Consider the following 25,315-nt stretch of genomic DNA (forward strand, 5'->3'; position numbering starts at 1 on the left):
TCAAGACAACGGAAGAAGCGTCTGACTTGGGCTATGGAGAAGAAGCACTGGACAGTTGCAGAGTGGTCCAAAGTCCTCTTTTCAGACGAAAGCAAGTTTTGCATTTCATTTGGAAGTCAAGGCGCCAGAGTCTGGAGAAAGGCTGGAGAGGAGCAAAATCCAAGTTGCTTGAAATCCAGTGTGAAGTTCCCACAGTCAGCAATGGTTTGGGGAGCCATGTCAGCTGCTGGTGTTGGTCCACTGTGTTTCATCAAGTCCAGAGTAAATGCAACTGTGTACCAAGAGATTTTAGAGCACTACATGCTTCCATCTGCTGAAAAGCTCTATGGAGATGAGGATTTCATTTTCCAGCATGATCTGGCACCTGCCCACAGTGCCAAAACCACCAGTAATTGGTGCACTGACCATGGCATCACTGTCCTTGATTGGCCTGCTAATTCCCCTGACCTGCACCCCATTGAGAATTTGTGGGGTATAGTTAAGAAGAAGATGAAAGACACCAGACCTACAAATGCAAATGAGCTGAAGGCCGCTATAGAAGCATCATGGGCATCAATAACACCTCAGCAATGCCACAGGCTGATTGCCTCCATGCCACGCCGGATTGATGCAGTAATCCGTGCAAAAGGATTCCCAACCAAGTACTGAGTGCATCAATGGACATTTTCAAATGTTTGATTTAGTTTTGCTGTTATAAAATTATTTTTTTACTTGGTCTGAGGAAGTATTCTAATATTTTGAGATAGGATTTTTGAGTTTTTTTCAGCTGTAAGCCAAATTCAGCAATAATAAAATAATAAAAGGCTTGAAATAGTTCAGTTGATGTGTAATGAATCCAGAATGTATGACATTTTTGTTTTTTTAATTGCATTACAGAAAATAAAGAACTTTATCACAATATTCTAATTTTCTGAGACAGTCCTGTATGAAAAAAATGATAAGGCCAGAGCCTGTGTCCTATAGCAACAAATATACCACTTAAAAGTTTTCTCTCCCGCAGTTACTTTAGATCGTTGACGCTCATATTAATTTTCATTTTTGTCGTAACAGATGCTTTAAAAAGAGGTGCAAGTATAAGCGTCACAAAATACGAATATGAATCCAAATGTATTTAGGGCTGTGAGCTATGTGTGCAGATATCCGCCAACCCCTACCTACCGTTCACCCAATCATATTGGTCTGGGTGCTTGGCTGGCATTTTCAAGTGTTCACTGTTTGTTTTGTGGGGTTTTCATCACAAAGTGTTTGGATGGGCAACATAGATCTTTTAATGAGCTTCCATATAAAGGATTTCTTAGAAACATACTCCCAAAATAGGTTCTGTTGGTGTAAAACCATGTAATCTTAGTTGAAACTTTTCCCTATTTTGGACTGAACAGGTGTCTAACTTGCCTAGGCTCTGCATACACTCAAAGTGAAAAGTCATAAACGAGATTACTACGGCCCTTATTTTTATTCTGAGCCAGACGTTTTCCTGAAAAGAGCCATATCTGGGTCATGAGCCATACATTACTTACCCCTATTTCTTCTCTTTATTTTAAGGGTATGTACTGTATTACAACTGACATTTTTTAATTTTGTGGCAACAAACGGTGAAAATATGTATATATTTTTCATTTTATAATAGTTGGAGTAGTGGATGTAGGACTATTTTTTTTCATACTCGTTCAACTACTTGAGCATTCTATAAAAGACTCAACCCAGATAAATGTTCCTTGGACCTAAGTGAGCTTGCATGCTGTATTCATTGGTTGCTCTTTTTTGGCACCAATTCCACAATATTGTCATATTGAGCAGCCTCGACTAAACTTCTGTTTATTCTGCTTCCCTCGCAGGCGAGGAGGTTGAGAGGTTGGCTGTAATGCGATCCGAGTCCTTCGTGTCCGGCGCCCACACTCCCCCCATCCGATGTCGGAGCCGGCTCGCCACGCTAGGACGCCTCCTCAAGCCCTGGAAATGGAGGAAGAAAAAGAGTGACACGTTCAAGCAGGCTTCAGCCGGTATGTTTCGTCAGCCCATGCTTAGTTTGAGCCTTGTCTTGGGAGGGGTATACTTTTAAAATCAAAATAAATCTCCCAGACTGACTGACGCAATTGATATTTTACTGTTTTTCTCAACAATGGAACGGTTGTCCATATTCGAGATGACAAAGGGTAATTGCTCATTGTCTATTGAGGGTTTTGCCACATACATGTCAAAAAGAGGCGTCTAAATGGGGGAGGCATTTACTCATGCTCTTGGTGTCCATTATTTTTTTGTATTTATTTTTATCTTCTAATACTAACACTGCCCGGAAATCAGATTTTTACTTTTTGCATGGATGCGACCTGTATCTGATCTGTTCAAGTGCGTCTGAACGGAACATATCCAGTTATTTTATCACCAAGTTAAGGCCACTTCCGAAAGTTATCATAAATCTGATAAATATCTGATCTTTTGGAATCTGACTTCAGTTTGAATGGTCATTTATGCGACCTGCACGTCATCAATAGGTGGCAGACGTCACAGAGTGTCGTGAATTCAAAAATTCATCGAAGATGAAAAATGGTTTATTTTGTAATTCGCGGAACAGCCAACATTCCATCGTGTGCAACTGGATTCACAACATGTTGCTCGGGTTTATTCTTGAAGCGATAGAATCCCCTAGTGCAGGGGTCAGCAACTTTTTTGACCCAAAGAGCCATAAAAGCAAAAAAATGTTTTAAATAGAAATTGAGAGAGCCACATCATATATTTTCAGACAAAATTGAAAAAACTGCCAAACACGCTCTCTAGACAAAAGCTAATTCTTCAGCACATTATATTTCACTGTGTGTCATATGATGATTTAATCAAATGTATGAAATGATAATAATGCCAAATCCTGTGTCCCAAATTAATGTAAATATGCCATTTACAATTTGTCTTCCACCTTCAGTTAAGAGTGTTGAGGCAATTTTTTTCCATTAAATTTGTCCTTAATAAGGGTTTCAAAACAATGTGCATGCAAAGTTCTTTTGTAAAAATGTCACAAATTACTGCAAACGATAAGCATATCGTCGTATTCACTTTCGGTGTAGACTGCAGAGCGAGAGAGAAGCAAGTGCCTTGTGCTGTGTGCAGGGATCCGCCCACTTGTACTGCTCACCCAATCAAAGTCGTTTGCCAGCGTTTTTATTTATCAGTTTAAATGGTTTCTTATCAAACCTCTGCATTAAGTTGCTTCGGCTTCATCTGGACCAAAATCGGGATATAATCACTTGACTTTGGAACGCCACAGAAAGATGTGCAGTAGTTACATTTTATTTCAGAGCCATATGTACTCATGAAAAGAGCCATATATGGCTCCCGAGCCATAGGTTCCCTACCCCTGCTCTAGTGGTAGTTTAAAATATTTACATTCCGATCACACCACACGAAGAACATTATATCGGGGGAAAGTGAGGTTTTGATTTAATTTATATTTGGGCGGTACAACGCTTCGCCGTTAACATCCATGAGTACTTTGGCAAACATGAGCGGATTGCGTCTGACGTCCCGTGTCCTCTTTTGCGTTTGCGGGACACTTCTGACTTTTACACAGGAAGATCAAGTTGCATACAATTCACCTTTAGTTGGAAATGTAAACAATCTCACGTAAACATCGGATTCCTCCCAAAATTCGAAATTGAGCATTAAGCCCTGCATTGTTAACCTTGCCTAAGCTCCATTGAACAAGCAGCTCTTTTAATTTCCCTTTTTAAGCTTGATAAAGGTCACATTTGAAATTATTCACTTGCTGCTATTGTTTTGATTCCACGTCGGAGTAGATTTCATGCACACTTAACAGAAGTGACCTTTGGGGTGAAACGTTTGGTCCATTTTTTTTATTTAGTCCACATCCAGCTTGAAGGATGTGGTCCACACTGTCGCATCAAATTGTACGGAGCGCATGAAACAGATGAAAGATAAATAGGGCAGAAATGGTTTACTTTATAAACACAAACCTATACTCTATCCTTGGGATGTGTTAACTATCTACATGACCTCACTTTGTAATCCCCTTTCAAACAAGAAAATATGCCCCCAGGAGATGAATGACGTTATACTACTTTCAGCAAATGCCGTTAAGTGCTATGAGCGTTGTATGGTGCCCTGACGTCATTGTTTTGAGCTCGATGTTTGCCGCTATGATTGGGAGGGTTTTGGATCTAGAGAAATGAAACGATCCTTCTTGATAATTGTACAATTATATTTCATTAACTGCATTTTGATTTGAAACCACATGGTATTTAAAATCTTGAATGAATGTTCTTTATAATTATTATACAATCGTTCAACAAAATTAGAGGGCTTCTTTCTCAAGGCAAAGATAAAATTTAAAAAGATAAAAATGATTAAAAGATCTCATTCCCATCTCATTAGCTACACCACTTATCCTCAGTAGGGTCGCAGGGGTGCTGGAGCCCATCCCAGCAATCATCGGGCAGTGGGCAGGGGACACCCTGAACTGGTTGCCAGCCAATCGCAGGGCACACAGGGACAGACAACTCGCTCGCTCATTCACACCTATGGACAATTTGGACTGGCCAATCCACCTGAAATGCATGTCTTTGGAATGTGGGAGGAAACCGGAGTGCCCGGAGGAAACCCACGCAAGCACGGGGAGAACATACAAACTCCGCACAGGAAGTCTGGAGCTGGATTTGAACCCACGCAGGAGGTTCCCAAGATATGAACTGTGCCGCACATGCGCTAACCACTGCGCCGCCGTGCGTGATTAAAAGATAACAAATGTAATAAACGATATATTAATGATTTATGATCTTGCCAGAAAAGCAGGCGTATTGAGAGCAGAACATTTCTACCTACCTCATTTAGTGAGCAGTATCGACTCAAAAGGACCTTTTAAACTATTGATTGGGTTTAAATGGAAAGTGGCACATTTTCCACGTGCCAATGCTGAGACGGGCATTGCGTCAATCTCATTGAGTTTTAGCCAAACCTTTGATGTTTTTGCATTAATGCCCAAGCTTCTCGTTGATAAGTCCCCATGAAAGTTTTAATAAGCTCTTTTTCAAGCTTAGAGGATTTCCTCTGGAGCAATAAAAGCAGAAAAAATGTCTATGTTAAGCTTCTGGGGTTCGGTGGGTTGTGTTCCGACTATCTGGGTCTCTTAGCAGTGGAAATGAAGCATTCTTGGATCAATACAGGCAGCGCTCAGATATGCCAGTCCGATTTAATATGCCCTGAGCGGAGTCTCTGATGAGTTCATAATCCTCTCATCTTGCGCTGCGGATTGAGTGGCTACTCAGACCCCCTCCAACTCAACGCTGGGGTATCTTAAAATAGAACTTTATTTTAAGGCCTTTTCCTGATTAGCAAAATTCTATTTGCACATACATTTTGTGCTGACGCTGATGGATGTTAAGCACCTCAGTTGTCTTCAGCTTTACTCAATTTATAAATAAGAGCACACTGGTATTTTAAGGACTGTGCTTGTTTACCACTGAAATTCTAGTCATTTCGGCTGTGGTTTTGGATGTTGTGGAATGTACATTGATATTAGCTTGTGATTTAAAATAAATCTGAGACAGTGGTCTGCTTGAGAACTGGGTCTGTAGCTGGCAAAATCACTTCCAGTGGCTCAGTCAGCAAAAGCGTGCGTTGAATTCAGGCTGATGACTGACGGAAAGTTTGGATAAAACAGCATTGGTTTTGCTGACTAGTGTTTTTCAACATTTTTTTTTTAGCTAAAGTGAACTTTATTCATTTAATTTTCAAACACACTGCCCAGTAAAAAATATTATGATTATAATATAATTTTGGGGGGGCTTTAATTTTTTTTAAAATGTCAAAGGAAAGTAAGAATATATATATAATTCAAGTAATATCAAATACTCATTTTTTGTGTTACCTAAAATATCAGTAACCCTACCTCAGGGATCAGCAACAGGCTGCTTTTTGGAGCTCCCAAGTGCCTTTCCTGTCGCTTTTTCAAAAATGTTTGATCATGGAAAATGATCTGGTGTCTGCAGGAGCCCTCAAAGGAGTGCAAAATACCAATAGCTTTGGAACTATAGCCTGCTAATGAATTTAAAGGGAAAACGTGACAAATGGTACATCTGCGAGAATAACAACCAACCCAAAGCAGTAGAATTTAGTAAAAGGGTTTTCACATCAGGTGTCTGCAAAAATAAATAAGTAATAAACTGGTGTAAAGTTGTTGCATTAATTAATATTTATTTAATTTAGAATCTAATTCGGTAGTTACTGATTCGGCCAGCAGGTAGTGCTCATGGTTTTCCACCCGAATAAATTTGACATAGCCTCGTATAATCTCGAGCATTTATCATGAAGGAAGCAATACTCTAAACATATTTTAATTTCAGATTTAAATAATTGATTTTTCAGTTCATTGATATGGAGAATGATTAATCTGTCCTGAAGGAAAAGAGTAGAAAAATGACAAATAAATAATGAACGTGTTTGATGCTAACAAACTACATGACTAGGAAAATTGAATCACACAAAATAAAAAAAGGAATTTTGACACAAGCCCTAGCAGTCTTAGAAAACAGGAACGGGGAAAGAAATTCCGTAGCAATAATGAAATTACGGATCCATGAACCAGTGGTCGAGACGATTCACTCATTTAAATGATCAGGAAGTATTTTCATAGGGTGTCAGACATGACATATCAGTTGCCCCAGCATCATGAACAAATGCTGTGAAATTTTTTTCTTGGTTTACCTTTGAGGACTATAGGTGTCTCGGCCTTCTCTCGTTTGTGGCCGCATGGAGTCTCGGCCTTCTGAAGAACCAAAGACCAGCCTGTGCTCCGTGATTTATGGGCTGGTTTCACTTTCCTTTGTGATTGGCTACTATTCTCTGCTTTCCATTTTTTCAGTTTAAATGTCCTTAGAAACAGAAGTAAAAAAAATGCTTGGGACTTTTTCTTTACATTCTAATATTGTCATTTCGCCCAACCCTAAGCACAGCTATAAAAATCCAGAAAGTAAGGATAAATTTCTGCAATGCATGAGCGCTATTGTTGGGTAATTCCATGTCAATTATAGGTTATAACTGACTTGTTGCATAACAGAAATAATGCACAGGATTAATAGAATAAAAGAATAAGCCCTATCATACAAAGGCACGTGTGCTCATGTGAGAAACGTCATTTAATCACAGTAAGGCAATCCTGTGTTGCTCATGTCAATAATAATAGGTGACATATTACATCATCAAATTAACAAAATAGGTAAGATATAAACCACTGGTGTAAAATAATGGCCCCAAAAGCCTCTGGAACCAACTCCAAAACCACGTGTTGCTATTTAGTTTATTTGTATTTGTTATTTGTTTCAATCACCTTCCACAGTAGAAGTTAACAAAACGCCTCAAAGTAATCTGCAGTGCGGAGAAATGCTTTGTGTGAATAATTTTGTAATGATGTGCGACTTGTGGCAATTTATTGCTATATTTTTACAGTATAACCTTATTTGCAAAGAATGTCTTTTTGTGATCCTCAGGGATTCTTATGAAATCCATGGTAAGCCTCCATAGATGGATTTATTTTTGGCTGAGGAACTCTGGGTAGCCAAATGCAGGACAAATTTAATCACCAATTTAAAAAAATTAAGAAAAAAATAAACTATCAAATCTCAGACATCCTCATTAGGCTTTTGACTTAATGGCATTGCATAACTGTGCACATCCTGTCGCCTAGCCGTTATGTCACATAAAGCTTTGCCAGTTTGCGTAATTACTTTTCATATGGGATGAAAAATGAACTATAATCCCAACGTTTATGCCAACAATGTGCATCTGGTGATGACTTTTTTTTTTGCAGGCTTCCCCTACTTTTCCACTACTGTTTAACATTATAGGTGAAAAAAGTGCTCGGGATGCTGTATTGCTTGATTACGTTCCCCTGTTTGACAATGTGAGGAATTATCGTTAAACTAATCACTTTCAAGTTGGGTGGATTCGAGCTATATATATGTACCTCTCGGGATACAAAAGTGTTGAACGAGCTCAAATTCCACTAGGGATGTCCTGATCATACATTTCATTTTTGGTATCTGCTGATACTAAGTCCCAATCCGGAAAAAAAATGCATGTGTAGAAAAAAACTTTCCAATATTTTCAAATGAATGTAGAAATCCACATGAAGACATGTATATGCATTCCTTCATAAAGTATTTTGATGAATATTTTTATTTGAATAATAAAAAAAAAACATATATTTTTTTGAAATTGCCAAAATTATTTCAAAGTTTTGTACAATTTGTAACTTATTATGGAACAACACAAAATTCAATTATCTCAACTCTGAATTGTTTCATGCACGTCGTTTGGTCTATGTTATGAGACACGTGTGTTTTTGGATAAATAGAATGAATACAAGATAAATCTACAAATGCACAAAATTTTGCCATGATACACGGTACACAAAAAAATTGCACCTGTGTTACTTATTAAATTGCTTCTTTTTTTTTTCGAAACTGACCGGAGACCCAAGTGGCACCAATTCAGTGGAATTTCCAATATAGGCATTTGCACAGAATGGTAAAATCCTGTTTGAGGGCAGATTTTTTTTTTGTGCATTCCAATATGTTGCTTAGCTATTCGATGTGCACGTGTGCTTGGCACCAAATTGATTTAGCTCCTTAAACACCAATTTAAAGTTATGCTGGATGAGCCCCATCATTACCTGTGCTGTCAATCAATCTACTCTTGCAGGCTTTCCTTAGGCAAGGCAGGCAGGGGCATAATTTAGTTGTCCCGTTTTGATTAAGACAAAAGAAATGATGCAGATATTTATTTGCATGCATCTTTTGGGGGTGTGTGATGTCACCATGGCTGTTTAATGTGTGCATGGATGGTGTGGTGAGAGTGGTGAATGCAAGAGTATTTGGCAGCGGTGTAGAGATGATGGATAACAGATGTGGAAGGTAAGTCCTCCTCTCCTCCTGCCCCCTTGGAATGTGCCCTGGAGAATTATCTTGGTCAGTCTTGATGATGTTGTGTCGTGACCATACTACTGAAGTTCGCGTCTGCACACAGTTGACAACAGTTCTTTATAGGGTCCAATGTGCCCTCTGATGATGTTGCGCACAGTTTCGTTTGTCACATGCCTAGATGTTTTCTGTTGCATCACATCTCCAAGGGCTGGATTTTCTTTTCCAGTTTTCTTGTGAGAGTCCAAGTCTCGCAAGCGTAGAGGAAGATGGAAGTAAGCAGCAATTGCAAGGGTCTGATCTTTGATTTGACTGCTATATTCTTGTCCTTCCAGATGGGTTTAAGTCTGGCAAGTGCGGCTGTGGTTTAAGTTATCCTGGCAATGATTACTTTTTCTGACCCCTCTTCTGATGTTTAAATTTGGTGACAGGTTCTAGCTCTCAGTGCTGGATGGTGTTGTTTGTGGTGGTACTTGGTGGATTGTTGGTCATTACCTTTGTTTTCTCTGTGCTGATTTCCATCTGATACTCTGTCGATGCTTTGTCCAGGCAATTGACCAGATCTGAGTTCCTGTTCGTATTCTTTTAGTTTATTCTATTAACCCACAGATTAATTAATTCACAAAATAATCTGTTGTTCCAGCCCTAATTGAAACTATCTTTAGGATTAACCTTTAAAAAAATCAACTTTCCTTCCAAAATGAGAAACTTGCTTTCCAAATTAGGTCACTGAGTCAGAACATTAGATGCCAATCATTTTAAGCCTTGAATGGTCCCTCTTCCAATTTAGGCTGCAATGCACCCCAACCAAAGTTTTATGTGAAGTCACAGGAAATGGACAGTTGAATGAATATTCTTTTTACTGCATTCCCAGCACTGGAGCGGTCGATGTCCGTGAGGCAGAGTCGAGACGAACTGATCAAGAGGGGAGTACTAAAGGAGATCTTTGAAAAAGGTAAGCTGCTGCATACCATATATTTATTATAATAGCACAGAACCTTTTCACCCTCAAATTATGCCTGTAAAGATTAATTTTTTTACAGCAACTGACTGCTTCTCTTTTCGTGCTTCATCTCTTCATTAATCAGCCGTCTCTTAAGCGCCTGGTGTCCTTGGGTCTTACACAGTGTATCGACTGAGTGTTTCATTTAAATTTTTTTGAGGTGATTTTTTTACAACTGCTTTTGTTCTCAATTGGATGCGCCTTAAACAGTATACAGCAGGGGGGCTGTCCAAACTTTCAGAAAGCAGGCCAGATCTGGTAAGCTGAAATTGTGTGAGAGCAGACTATTTAACCTGGCATTCTTTGAACAGTCTTTAAATAAGGCAACTACTGTGAAAGGTTTGCAGAACTTAGTGATCAGCATCACAACCTTGAAGCTCGCCTTTGTAAGGGTTACATTTGACTCCCAGGGTCTCGTGAAAATGCACTGCTGGGCTGTTAAAACAGCTTCCAGTTGCTTCCCTTTTTTACAGTGTTCGTTTCCAGTGAGCTTTTTTGTAGTCTTCATGTCTAATAAAAAAATTAACCAATTTCCAATTGTCCTACAATCAGCGGCCCTAAAAGTAAACTGTCCTTTTTTATTTACAGTCACCATAAAACGGGTCGGGCGACAATTCTCACAGAAAGCCAAGAGCAAGGTACCCAAAGGGCTACTGCCATCATCTGGTGAAATGGTTGATTTTTATTTTTTTTGGTACATAATGAACGTGTTTGATGCGTATGACCAAAGTCTGGCCTACAGTATAGTCAAACCTTTTTACTCGCTGTTGCTAACTCCTGGCTTGTGGCATTATTGCAGCCTCAGTAAACTCGTTGACGATACGCTTGCAAGTACTCGTATACATTTTGAGTTGGTATTTGAACTCTACTTGAAGCAGGCATTTTCTTCCCCTTACCATATTAATGCTACGCCAACAAATATAAACAAAATAAAACCCCTGCGTGGACGTGCATGGTGTCACTAATCAGCCCCCCCCCCCCTACCCTCCAGGTTAGAAATAAGCAGACAGGCGCTGTGGAAAATAAAACATAAGGCTCTTTGAACTCAGGTGGGCATTTTTAACGTATTCAATGGAGAAAATATTTAACTTTCAACTTTTTGGAGGACACATCAAACAACGTACCCCACCTTCAATTAAAAAAGGTCTTCCATAAAAAAGGTCCTGGGAATTTGTAAGTAGATTTAATGAGAATGGAACCCTTGTTTTTTTTTTTTTTTCATTTCAGCAAGTGACTTGTCCCCTCCCTCCACTTTCTCTCTGCTCAGCAACAGGTGATTTTCGTTCTTCGATGGACAGTGGTGTCAGCACTCAGGAGCCCTCTGTGAAGTCATCATTGCTCTTAGCACCCAAGAAATCTGTAACATACCCAGGCGATAATAAGGACAACCTTGCTACGTCCGCACTGTACCACAAGCAGCCGCCAGCGCTCCCTCCCAAGCCTTTTGCTCGCATCCCAAATTATAGCACAGGTCAGCTAATACATTTGTTTTATTCTATTGGCTTTAAAATTTAGCACTGAGTATAATTTCATGTTCTTGTACTGTTCTGTATTTGAGAGCCAAGATCAAGTGTAATTACAGGGAGTCCTTCATTTACGATTTACTTGATTGACCTACGACATAACAACTTACAAAGCACGTGCTACATCCATTATAATAGTACAAGCAGAATGGCCCGGCATTACCCAGTCTCCTTGGGTGAGGTTGTTGTAGTGAGCTGAGCCAAAAATGCCGCTTCCTGGAAAGAGCCGGAATTCAATAATAACTTGTCTAATTGTCGTTTTTTGAAAATATTTTGCTGCAAAATTCAACATTTACATGGGCAGCATAGGAAAAAAACTATATATAAATGGAGAACTTCCTGTATTTTCATTCGACTCTGCTGCGGTCAGTCCTGGCAATCATTGTCAATCCGTCAGTCAGCGCGAAGTAGAATTATAGGCTGACCTAATTCCATCACTGTGTGTCTGAGCTCCAGGAGCTTTGTTTGTCTATTTGAACAGAGGCAAGTGCAATGCATGGAAGCAAAAACTAAAATGTGGATTTTTGTCCTCTTCTCAAGATTCCTGCCAGCCAATGAAGTTATCCTGCATGCCAGGTCCAAAGCACTCGCCACCCCTCCCACCCAAGAAAGTCATGATTTGTGTGCCTCCGGGGGGACTTGACTGCACCACGTCTCCGTCCCCGTCCCCAAACCCTCTCAGCGCTCTGTCCCAAAAATGCGGCCCCACCCAGGTGATGCCAGGCCGCCATGGGATGCTATTGCCCTCGCAGCTCGCCTCACTCTCAGCCCTGCACCAGAACCACGGCCATCCTCTACAGCTGCAGTACGGAAGCTTGCATGCACCCAGCCGCATCATTGAGGAGCTTAACAAAACCCTGGCACTGTCCATGCAGAGGTTTGAGAAGTAAGTTAACACCAGACATAGAGATCAATATTAAAATCGGTGAATTATGGATCAGCATTGGGCAATTATTCTCATGTGTTTTGCTTTGAGGTTCAATTTTTAGTCACATACTCACACTTGACTAAATTTACACACACACACACAAAAAATCAAACTGTTCAGTTTTGGTTTATAATTTTTGGATAAATCAAAGCCTTTACTCTAAAACAGTATATTCAGCTTTGGGCTGAAACATTTATGTCCAAAATAACTACTTTTGACAAATTCCCCATAAAATGTTGTTTTTTTTAAAAACATGAACTTTACTTTTTTACATTTAAGATTTTTATTAATTTATAAATAATAATAACAATAATAATGGTATAAAAATGATGATGAAATAACACCTCATAACATTTGTATTGATATGATACCATTCACCAAAGTATCAAGAATTTTTTTCTGTCGTCAGCAAAATGTTTTTTTTTCTAATAATTCAACTAAGTTTTAAAAAGTCTTCAATCGTGGACAATAGCATTTGCTCGATATTTACTGGTGAGAAGCTAACATGTTGATAATTTACCATATCACATGCAAAAGATAAATCGATTATTGAAATAGCTGATTTCGTCACGGCAGATGGGTGGTCAGCGCGCAGCCCAATGGTGCAGAGGTTCAGGGTTCAAGTCCAGATACAGCAACCACCCCGTGCCTGCGGGGGTTTCCTCTAGGCACTTTGGTTTCCTCACACATTCCAAAAACAAGCATGTCAGGTTAATTGGCCGGTGCAAACTGTCCCTAGGTGTGAATGATAGAGTGAGTTGTCTGTCCCTGTGTGCCTTGCGACTGGCTGGCAGCCAGTTCAGGGTGTCCACTGCCCACTGCCCAAAGATAGCTGGAATGGGCTCCAGCACCTGAGTTCCTACTGTGGATAAGCGGTGCAGATCATGGATTGGTGGATGGATGAAATAGCTGATGATCAATTCTATAATGTAATAGTTCTGTTTCCCCTCGGTAATCATCGATATTATTTCTATAGATGAGTTGTGACGGCAAAGACATTTTCCTTGTGTGTTTTTCCGTATGACCAAAACAGTTTTGACTAATAAGTCTGATTCTGTATCAGATTCACTGTAAATGAATGATCCATCCATTAAACTGTATTTGCTTTTTATCGGCTTGCATAGACCTGTCTTCATTGTTATCAGAGGATATAAATTTTCACGTAGTGGAATGTTAATCTAGGTTTGTTTATTTTTTATTCTAATAGTGTCTAATCAAAGAATGAGTAAATTTTAATAATCTAAACTCATGCTGATATTAGGTGTTTACTTGTGCGTGTATCCTAGGGAGCCTGCTAATTTTGAATCCACCCTATCATGGTCTTACTGTTCCAAAATCAAGACTGCAACGGAACTCAGTGGAATGTAGCCTAATTCATCCGAACTCAACTTTGTGTTTGTGTGAGCATTACTCTGTGGAGCGTAGGCGCCCACGGCAGCAAAATCGGCCTGACATTACACGATCAGCTGCTCCTTTACAAGATCACCTTACTATCTTCCTGTTTGTAGAAAAGGGACATGGGATCTGATTGGATCTTACATAAGCTCCCATGCTGTCGTCCTATTCTTGCCAAAAGCTTTTTAAGCAGGCTAGAAGGTTGTGAATGGTCATGGCACTTCTTGGTATTTACTCTAAAAGCTTAAACTGCTTATGCCGTGCAGGGTCAGCTCAAGAAACTGGTGGGAATGAAACAATTTGTTGATTTGATAAATCAGTAATAATCTGCTTTCCCACTAAATATATGCATGGAGACCTTGTTGTGGGGGGAAAAATGCAATTCAAGCATTGCTGTTTGTCTTCTCTTTTAGCTCTTTGTTGCACGGCAACAGTCAGTGCGCTTCTAAGGACCGAAGAAAAGTGCCGTCAGTGATCATCAACTATGAAGACAACAAGGAAAATATGCCCAGCGAGTCAGATTACGAGGATCTGCCTAGCATGTACAAGGACGAAGATGACGTAGATGACGATGAAGAAGACGATGATTCCATATTCACAAGTTAGTTAGAAAAGCATCACACTTTAGTTTCTTCTAATATTAGCAGTAATAGCAATTGATTTGAATTAAAGGATGGAATTTGACTGCACAATTGGAAGAATCCTGGATTGTGGGGCTTATAAATGGGGTTTACAACAGTCAAAAAATGTTTTTGCAAGCTGTTTATGTCTAGTTAACATTCAAACTGATTTAAAAATGGTTGTTGTTTTATTGAAGCTTTTGCACGCCTGGGATAATCATTAATAATAATCTGTTGAAAGGCACTGGAAAATGTAGACATTTGATAACTTTGATCGTGTATTACGATGATACAATCCCCAATAGTGTTAGCTTTCAATCTGCAGTGAAGTTTTAGCCATGGGCATAACCAGCCTGTTTTTGGGGGTGCTCTAGCATCCCTAAAGAATGCTTACATTCTGCCAAAATTATCAACACTACCAATTTTTATTAACATATAAGACACAGCTTCAAATGTTACCCTCAACATGAAAGTTCTTTTGCTCTTGAAAAACCAAAAAACACACCTTTGTATAGCATGTTTCCAGACACCGAAATGCAACTGTGTGCTGTGTAAAAACATTCTATGGACAATAAGAAAAATCCCTCCCTTTCTCCTTACCTAACATCCTGGAACACCCAATACACAGACATACACAAAACAGGGGAAGGTAAATAAATAATAAAAACATGATGGTAACAGACTAACCATGTGAAGAAAGGGACCTAATGAGGCTTATTCTTACTGATTAAGGTGGCAGCAGACAGCCGCAGGAAGAAGTTTTGAAGTACTGCTCCAATCAGTCATCTACAACACTCTTCCAGTGCAGCGTTCCCCCAAGGAATACCTCAGGGCACATTTAAATAATATTGCACATAATTTTTAGCTGACTGTGTTCTGTTTTCGAATCGCCAAACTAACCCTGATAAACTCAAACTTTGCATATTAGCTATGTGAATGTTCATATATTAAATATTTTTTTTTTGTGCAGCCCCAATCACTATTGCGATGTGACGCACTGCAATGGTATAATCACAAGACGCTGCGTTTATTTTTCCAATAATTTATAGTTCCACGTTTGTGTTTGGTCAACCAGAATCTTCACAGTTTGGATTTTAAGTGCGTTTGCCAATCAGAAGCAAGTAGGATGCAGGCAGTGTGTGCGCATGACTGTCATAGACTTGTGTATGCTGTCAGTCAAACATCCGTGTGCTCCTGCTACCCATTGAAAACAAACTGCGCACAACTACAGCTAGCATTTTAGCAGCCTGTTACATTAAAAACGAATTTATCGATTAAATCGGACTGTGAGGAAAGTCAGAGTGCAAAGAAATAATGATCACCAGCAGGTACTTAGTTGATTCCCGGATGTGATAAATATCCACGGAGTCTTCCTCAAGAGAGAACGCAATATCAGGGTCCCGGGTCTGGCTTACTGCTATGCCTAGGCTATCAACTATATTGAGCCACTAATGAGGAGCATGTAGCTTACCAATGCCAGATCCATTACCCATGAAACAGATGACCTGGAGCTACAACTTGTGGGAAAACGGTACATTTGTGATTCTTATTTTAATCATCGCAAAGATCTTGCTGTAGTCGCGGTTACCCCATGCTGACGTGTAGCCAGCGTTTAGCTAGCTAGCAGCTCTACATCGCTTTCTTACTCTGATAGAAGCTCTCGAAAATTGTTGTATTTTTGTGTAATGGCCTTTAAAACCATTTATTCATCTGCAATGCTGTTTTTACTTGTAGATCTATAGTTGTTATTTTTTTAGTTGTATACTCTCAGTTGGTAATGACGTCATCCAGAGTAAAGTTTGCATGTCGATATGATCAAGTTCTTACAAAAAACAAAACTAGCACAGAAAATTCACTTCTCTTTTTACATCAAAAATCGCATCACAATACAGGTCTTTAAAAATGGCAATGGGTTTGTAGTTTCCCCAAAATCATGCAGCCCCTGTTCCCAATGTCAAACAACAAAAACTGAACTGGCACAATTTTCTTTTGTCCTGCTCTGAAGCCTACAGCATTATGTCTTTTGAATGATGGCATGCTATTCTGTAAAGATATGGCCTCAAACTTGTGGCCTTTTCATAATGCTAGCCAACTTGATCAGCTACAGTAATGTTATGCTGGTTGTGTATAGGAGTTATTTGTTTTTGTTTGAAATACTGATATAAAAGGAAAAAAAATAAGAAATAGTGTGCTTTAGCATTGCCACTTTTCTCTAAATGGTAGGGCCATGGTTTGTACGGGTGCTTGAAATCCTTTAAAATGCTTTAATTTCAATGTTGTGTTTTTAAGGTTTGAAGAGCTTGAAATCTTGGTGAAGTCCCCGTAAAAGCTTGAAATTATCGCCATGTTTCTTGGCAGTCCGACTCGATAGACCACGCATTTAATGAAGAAAAATACAACAAATCTGCTTTAAAATGATGCCAACATGGCTTAGTTCACACATAAGTTAAACTTTCAAATGTGCTTTCCTTTCTCTACAGTTTGACATCATCGAATGCTGTCAGTAAGAAAAAGGACAACACAATTTGATGCAGCATATACCAAACAGAGATGGCAGCAAAAACTAGTGAAATGAGGGCAGAGAAACGGTTTTATTTTCTACGCCCCATTTAGTGAATGATAGCTGCCGGTTTAAATTTTGACATGGGATTTATTATTCTCTCCAGGACAGCACTCAAACAACAGGGATGTGTATTGACTCAGATTGGATTTTTCTTTTTCTTTGGTAAATTGGAAAATGGCTTTGAACATCTTTAAAGAAATGCTTGAACTTGTACATGAGAAGGTGTACAAACCCTGACTCCAGTTAAAGCTTAAACTCTGGCATTAAATAAAATGGGATTTTTGGCTTTTTCAGTCTGCAAATTGTTATTTTGGCACAGTAGCCCAACTAATCCAGGCTGTGAGGACTTTTAGCGACCCCTTAAGACACCCGGATTGCAAGTTATTTGACCTTCAATGTAGAAAAACAAAATTTGCCTTGCATACAGTTTTCGCCCGCAGAGACGAATTGTTCTGCCCTTCTTGGCAATAACTATTCAAGTGTGCAGATTCTATTTTGTATCTGATGTGCAGGTTGTTGTTTTTCTACCCAGGTACAAGCCTGAAGTAGAAAAAGAGAGAAAAAAACATGATTACATTCTGTTGTGGATTTGGCTATATTCATAATGTTTCAGTCTCGGGTTAAAAAGAAATCATCATTGTGGCAGCTTTTTGCAATAACTTGGTATTAAAACAGAAGAAAGCTTTACAGCAAGTTTTTATGTGTCGAATATAGTTTCTGGAACACTTCAGCACTTGGGGAACTTTCTTAAAATATTGAAAACCTTCTGGTGCCCCTTGTGATTGTTGCACATCCATTATTTAGTGCTTTAGTAGTAAGCTTTTTCTTTCCGTGGTCGCCTCCAGATATGTATTCACACCTAGCAATGTTGAATTTCAGGCACGCTGGCCCAGAAGGTGCTGCGCAAAGATTCTCTGGCTATCAAGCTTAGCAACCGTCCGTCCAAGAGAGAGCTGGAAGAAAAAAATATCCTGCCGATGCAGACGGATGAAGAGAGGCTAGAGTCCAGGCAGCAGATTGGCACCAAACTCACTAGGTATGGTAATAGGCATTTCAAGCTTGGTTAACAAATTAAAATGTAAATAAATACACATATTTTCCACATTTTAAGGCGCACCCATTTTGTGATGTGTCTTTTATACATAGACTATAAAGGCTTATGGAATCAAAATCAGAGCTACAATGTGTGTTCTTGTATAACCATTGGGCTCTTAATACACATGCTGTAAATATTTTTGCAATGGCCAGAATCTCAATATGTTGTATGCAGCAGGATTTGTAGTTTTGACCTAACAAAGCCGTGTTTATCAAATGTAAACTAGCAAGTTCCAGCTCAGCATACAAATTGTGAAGTTTTAAAATCAGTTCCAGTTTTAATACGCCGGGATTTGATGAGAGTGCCAACACTAAACCACTAGACCGGTGGTATAGTTGACATACAAAAATACATTAGAGCTTATCTAACTATCTTTACTCAGGGTACCAGAAACACTGATTTGCATTGTGGATTCTGGTAGTTAAACAGTCTCTCCACTTCTTTTACATGTGCATTAATAATGATGCGGTATAACATTGTCCCCCAATTACTATTAGACTGTTACCAGTTATATTAACCGACAGAATACCATATTTTTTTACTACAAGGCACACCTGATTATAAGACACACTTTAAAAAATATTCTTTTTTTGCAATATTTGTGTATATCTACATATATCAATTGATTTGTGTGATACAGCTGGAAATAAGTATTTGAACACCTGTGTATCATCTAGAATTCTGACCTTGAAGAACAGTTAGTCCGCCCATGAGAAGTCCACCTGCACTCCATGTATGATCAAAAATCAGATGTACCTGTTTAGGGTTGTTAGCTGCATAAAGACACCTGTCCACCCCATACAATCAGTAAGACTAACTTGTAACATGGCAAAGACCAAAGACCTGTCCAAAGACACCAGAGACAAAGTTTTACACCTCCACAAGACTGGAAAGGGCTACTGAGAAGTTGCCAAGCAGCTTGGTAAAAAAATGTCCACTGTTGAAGCAATCAATTAAAAAAAACGGTAGAAGCTAAACATGACGGTCAATCTCAAAAGGAGTGGAGCCGTATGCAATATATCACCTCATCGGGTATCAAGGATTTTAAGAAAGGAATCAGCATGGAACTACACGACAGGAGTTGGTCAATGACCTGAAAAGAGGTGGGACCACTGTTCCCAAGGTTACTGTAGTTAATACTCTAAGAGATCATGATTTGAAATCATGCATGGCACAAAAGGTTCCCCTGCTTAAACAAGCACATGTCAAGGCCCGTCTTAAGTTCACATATGACCATTTCGATGATACAGAGGAGTCAAGGGAGAAAGCTTTGTGGTCAGTTGAGACCAAAATACAACATTTTGGTCATAATTCCACTAAGCGTGTTTGGAGAAAGAAGAATGAGGAGTACAACCTGAAGAACACCATCCCTACTGTGAAGCGTGGGGATATTTTGGGGGTGTTTTTCTACACATCGGACAGGACGAGTGCACTTCATTAAAGAGACGATGACTGGGGGCCGTGTATTGTGAGATTTTGGGGAAAAACCTCCTTCCCTCAGTTAGAGCATTGAAGATGGGTTGTGGCTGGGTCTTCCAACACTACAACGACATTAAGCTCACAGCCAGGAAAACCAAGGAGTAGTTCCGTAAGAAGCATATCAAGGTTTTAGCATGGCCCAGCCAGTCTCCAGACCTGAACCCAATCGAAAATATTTGGAGGGAGCTCAAACTCCGTGTTTCTCAGCAACAACCCAGAAACCTGACTGATCTGGAGAATATATGTGTGGAGGAGTGGGCCAAGATCCCTCCTGCAGTGTGTGCAAACCTGGTGGAAAAACTACTGTACCGAATATGAAAATTCATTTTCTCAGGTGTTCAAATACATATTTAAAGCTGTATCACACAAATCAATTGTTAAAAAAATCATGCATTGTGATTTCTGGATTTTTCTTTTTACTTTATCTTTATCACAGTGGACATGCACCTACGATGAAAATTTCAGACCCGCCATGATTTTTAAGTGGGAGAAATAGCAAAATAGAAAGGTGTTCAAATACTTATTTACTTCACTGTATATCATCTGTATAGCGCACCAGACTATAATGCGCATAAAAATAAAACTACAGTAAGAGCAAAAGTTGCATTTATAACAATCAGATAAAAACCTTATTTCATCCCATTGTAATTCTGGATTCCTGTTTGTATTCACTGTATTCCACCAGATTATAAGGCGCACTCTGAATTTCTGACAAACCTAATGTATCTACTGTAAATTTCGGACTGTAAGGCACACCCGATTGTAGGCCAAATCCTGTACATGTGCATGTGCCAACATTGAAACATGAGATATTTACAAAGAAAGACGTTACACAGAAAAAATACATGTCTGTACGATGTCACCTGTCACTGAAATACATCATGCTACAGATCATTGGCAAGTTTAAACTCTTGGATTCAAGAAACGCTGACCATTTCATAATATACTCATCAGAGAAACATCACGATCAGTCTAAAACAAGATGCCCGAAAACTATAAAGCCAGCGTAACTCACCAGCACATCCTCTGGCCGTCGAAATGGCTTTGTTACATCAAGGAAGATCCATAGAATCCAATCGTGTAAAATATCTTATCCAAAGCACACGATAATGCCAAGAGATAAAAAAGAATCCGCCTGAAACATTTCTGCTTTGTTGGACGTTGCTTTTTCTAATCCATCCTTTTCACCACGTTATTTGTTTACAAATAAGCACTCTCAAAATTATTCTCAACATGGTAGTTGGCACTCCCCTTTTGATTGAAACCTTTTTCCAGTGTCTGTTCTTGCTAGTTGTATTCATGCACAAAGTTGCATTACATTTCGACACATACAGTATATTCCACGTGTCTCACTATCACCTTTACTGCTCAGGCGCCCCTTGTGGCCATTTGAAAAATGCATAAATTACCTGATCATTGCATACGCTGCAGGATTGAAAGCTTGGGAAAAAAGTCGCGAATTATAGTCAGAATTTTACGGTTTTATGGTTAGTGCGCTAACTATAATAAGAAAGAAATGCAACGGATTACATTCTCGTATTTTTTTATTTTTTTTTAATTATTTTATTATATTACTATTATTTTTTAGACCCGCGAAGCTCAGAACCCACAAACGTCGAACCGCGAAGTAGCGAGGTCCCACTGTATAATAAAGCTGTTTTGTCATTTTCTGAAATAGATATGTCCTCCTAGTTTTCAGGTACTGAGGGATTTTCAAATGATACGTCATAATTAAGAAAATGAGTGGCAAATATGATTTCATATACTGTATATAATGACAGTTAAATTTGACAGCTACTTATCTTAAATTTGATCTGGGCTTCCAGCAAATTTATGAATAATCCATTAGCCTTAAAGTCCCTCAATAAAGGGAACAATTAGTGTTGCTGTTATAAAGACTGACATTTGATAACCGCTCTTGTCCACTTGAACCACTACTGAAAGTCCAGCCTATTATGCTACTGTCAGAAAGTAGAGACAAGTGATGGGCCTTAATTGGTAAGCCAAGTCATGATTTGGCCAATAGACGTTGACATGTATTATGTGTAAATCAAATACAAAATGATTTTTTTTAAAGCTGGTAAACGAGTACGTAGAAAAATAAAGCTAGAAAGTCATTGAAACTAATGGTACATTAGAAAAATGTTCTTTTGTAATAAGATATTGATTTAATTAGTAATTAATCGTCGCAAGTGTATTTATGGTTATTGACTGGCCTTTCCCTGTTAGCCATTTTCTGATGACTCATCTTAAAGATGGGAGGGAGGCGTCTCATTTGGCTCATTCGTCAATATAGACTGGAAATGTAACAATGTGTTATACATGTTATAGTAAAGAAATATTGGGTTCAGCAAAAATCTGAATTGGATGATCCGACTAAAAAAAAAGAAAAAAAAGGTGATTGATGAATGAGTTGTATTCTGTGCACCAGTAGTTTTGACCGAATAAAGCCATGTTTATCAAATGTAAACTAGCAAGTTCCAGCTCAGCTTACAGCCTACAAAAAGTTTTAAAATGAATTCCAGTTTTAATACGCCGTTGCCGTCTCCTTCCCCCTTTTATCACCTGCTACTCACACCTAAGATCATTTGAATTTTATTTCTTCTTTACATCCAATGATTTTCTGCACCCTTTATCTAGGGATGCTTGATTCCATCCCAGCTGTCTTCAGACAGTGGGCAGGGAACAAACTGAACTGTGAGATTTTTTTTTCACGTCTACTGTATTTAGTTATAATTCATATACATCAGTTTTATGTTTAAGTACTACTTACCACAGTATATAGTATGTTGTTATTTCATCTGGAATAACGGGGGTTAGGAATGCATCGGCTATGCATTACCACAGGTTTCTATTCCTGCTTTACAGTGATTTCCCCACCTTAGATCGGATTAATGTCCTATCCAGGGGGTCTACTTTATGTAGATTGTGAAGGTTGCTTTTTAAAGGTAAACAATGGCATAGTTTTCAGAAACGGCGCTCATTCTTTCTGTCTACCAAAGTGAGCAATCTTTCTTAAGGGCCCGGTCACACAGCTTTTCACAGGCGTATCGAGGCTGAATCACGGCCAGAAATATCTGGCCGTGAAGCAGACGCTGTTGGACGCTTTGAGATCGCCATACAGACGAGATACAGCAGTGCTTTACACGCGGTCGGAAATTCACACGCGGTTGGCCGCGCGAAAAAGTTTTGAGCTGCTCAAAACTTTAGACCACGTGTAACCGCGGGCGGCACACGTGGTACACACGAGGTAATGACACAGTACAGACGCTGAACGACGCGCTACGGCCACGTGGAAATTTTAGCGGGTAATTGCGGGTGGAGCACGGTCATAGCTCGTTTGTTCTGCGCCTGTATCGCGGTGTTATCACGTGAATTAGCGTGTGTAACGCGTGTGACGGTCAAACACCTTTCTCCGCGTATATACAGCGCGATTTTCCGAGCATACGTCAGTTGTGCTCGAGACGTCAAGGGGTGAACATGGATCCCCGTCACCGTAGTGACCTCGTCTTAATCCATTTTTATTTCTTGACATTTCTTTTCATTTCATAACAAGATAATAAAATAAAAATGAAAAACTATTACAATAATAACATATTGGCTTCTTTTTCGGTGCCATAGCTTGAAATCTTGATCTTCACGGGACTGTGTCTTGAGCGGTTATGATTTCTACAGCCCGGCTCGGCAGCTTTTATACCCGTGGTCCACACGCGGAAAGGACGTGGAACTGATGCGATGAGGAAGCGGAACAGTCGCCGGCGTCTGTTTTGCGGGCATACCACGGATAAACAGCGGGTTAGCCAATTTTGCGCATTTTCTACCGCGGGCAACCACGGGCAAAAAAAAAAAATCGCAAAATTTTACCCGCGATACAGACGCAAACGGCTGTGTGACCGTCCCTAAATTAAACTGACAAGACGTGACAAATACCTCTCTAGCAGAGCCTCTTTAAACCTGATGGTAATTTAAGCCTTTTCTCCCAGCCCTTATTCAAACACTTCTTTATTATACCCTTTCATGTTTCAATTTCAACATCAGACAAGGATAAATTCTTTATCTTGCTGAAATGAGGCTCTTAAAATGGAGCTGACCTAATTCTGGCAACACGTCACCACGTTTTTTCCTCCGTTCTCTCGTCTTCGCTCATCACACTATGCAGCATCTCTGGCTGACTCCTCCACATCGCTGGTAAATGAAGCTTCCACTTTGACACGGGCAATTTATGGCGATAATTCGGTGGCAAGCAAGGCCTGGAATGCAAATTCTGGCACACGAGGCAGCTTTCTCTTCTGTGATTGGAACCCAGCGCATGTTACCAGAAGGCTCGGCTGCTTTTTTTTTTTTTGGTAATGTTTCCTCTTTTTACCATGGACATGTTTCAAAATAGAAGCACACAGGAATGTTTTATTAAAGGCACAGTGTGTATTATTTATTGCCCCCCCTATTCAATCCCTGTTTATTTGTGACGCCCTTAATCACAAGGAGTCTCAAAGGGCTGCACAGACCACAGATTATTGCAAATTACATAGGGGTACAATAAATTTCCATTCAGTGAAAAAAGAAAACATTGATTTGAATACCAGGCAAAAATACATGAATTATCATACCAATGTTAATTTGTATGAAAAAAACATAAGCATTGGTCGAGAAATTTTGTATTTCTTATACACAGTGGAATCCGCACGTAGGTTGCCGCCATGTTTGTCCGGCAATCAGCCGTCACGCTGTCTTCTGTGTCACTGGCCCTCAAACGCACTAGACAACACAATGACGTTTAGTGGTCAAATATTACACACTGGGGCTTTAAAGTTTGTACTTGAAATAAATTCAACTTTGTGTTATGGTTAAGGATTTTCATGTAAATTGGTAACAAAATCTTCACAAAGATGTATTAGAAAGCCTGATTATTTTCTACTCTGTTCCCATTTACTGCACTTTTGATTGCTGAATACACGTTAAAGGATTAGTTGACAAGGAGCGTCACAATTCACTTTTCGTAACGGCTTTTTCGGTGGATTAGATCAGTTAAGCCTCATTCATAACAAGGACAGCAAAAAACATATTGTCAATCCAATCTTTGCTGCGTGGGAGTGTCACGAAATGCCACGTTTTGACATTTGATATCTATCTCTCTATCTCTTTATCTTTCTATCTATCTCTCTATCTCTCTCCTTATCTGTCTCTCTCTCTCTCTCCATATATATATACATAATATATAGATCTCTCTCTCTTTCTCTCCCTCTCTCTCGTTTTCCCACGCTTTTTTGTAAAAGTGCTCAAATCTACGAAATTTCGTTAGGCCTGCTTCAGGTTTGGTGTCTCAACTTTGATTCCAATAATGCTCTTCTTCGGCAAAATTGGTGCGTAAGTTGCTGTCTTTTTGGTTGACATGTAAGAGTTTGATACAACTGGAGCTGTTCTATTTTCTCAATGAGGAAATGCGCTGGAATACACTTTCATATTTGGCTAGGTGTATACAGGATCACCAATTAATGTTTTGTTTAGGTTATCAATGACATCCCCTCTAGGAATATATATGATTTAAATTTAAACTATTTGGTCACAGGCAGCCTCATTGTTTAGAGGTTCTGGGTTCATTCCAGCTACCAGCCACCCTGTGTGATGTTTGCACGCTCTCCCTGTGCCTTAGTGGGTTTTCTCCCAGGTACGAAAAACCTGCAAGTCAGGTCGATTGGCAAATCCTAGGAATGGGTATGCGGGTGAAAGATTGTTTGTCCCTGTGTGTCCTGCTAATGCTTGGTAACAAGTGAAGTCAGCTGGGAT

At 39.4% G+C, this 25,315-nt stretch overlaps 1 protein-coding gene across 3 annotated transcripts in view; it reads left to right on the forward strand.

The window, feature by feature from the left end:
- LOC148374606 (phosphatase and actin regulator 1) overlaps window positions 1-25,315 on the forward strand; it is a 77,090-nt gene that overhangs the window by 33,437 nt on the left and 18,338 nt on the right. For all 3 annotated transcript variants that reach the window (XM_088338607.1, XM_088338615.1, XM_088338599.1), the window contains exons 2-7: window positions 1,836-2,000; window positions 9,799-9,879; window positions 11,195-11,398; window positions 11,991-12,336; window positions 14,187-14,374; window positions 17,836-17,992. In XM_088338607.1, the coding sequence (XP_088194733.1) occupies window positions 1,836-2,000; window positions 9,799-9,879; window positions 11,195-11,398; window positions 11,991-12,336; window positions 14,187-14,374; window positions 17,836-17,992 (1,141 nt within the window). The remainder of the gene's footprint in view (window positions 1-1,835; window positions 2,001-9,798; window positions 9,880-11,194; window positions 11,399-11,990; window positions 12,337-14,186; window positions 14,375-17,835; window positions 17,993-25,315) is intronic.

Source organism: Urocampus carinirostris, chromosome 1 (assembly GCF_059441175.1).
Source record: "Urocampus carinirostris isolate Australia breed hairy pipefish chromosome 1, RoL_Ucar_1.0, whole genome shotgun sequence".
Classification (NCBI taxonomy): Eukaryota; Metazoa; Chordata; class Actinopteri; order Syngnathiformes; family Syngnathidae; genus Urocampus; species Urocampus carinirostris.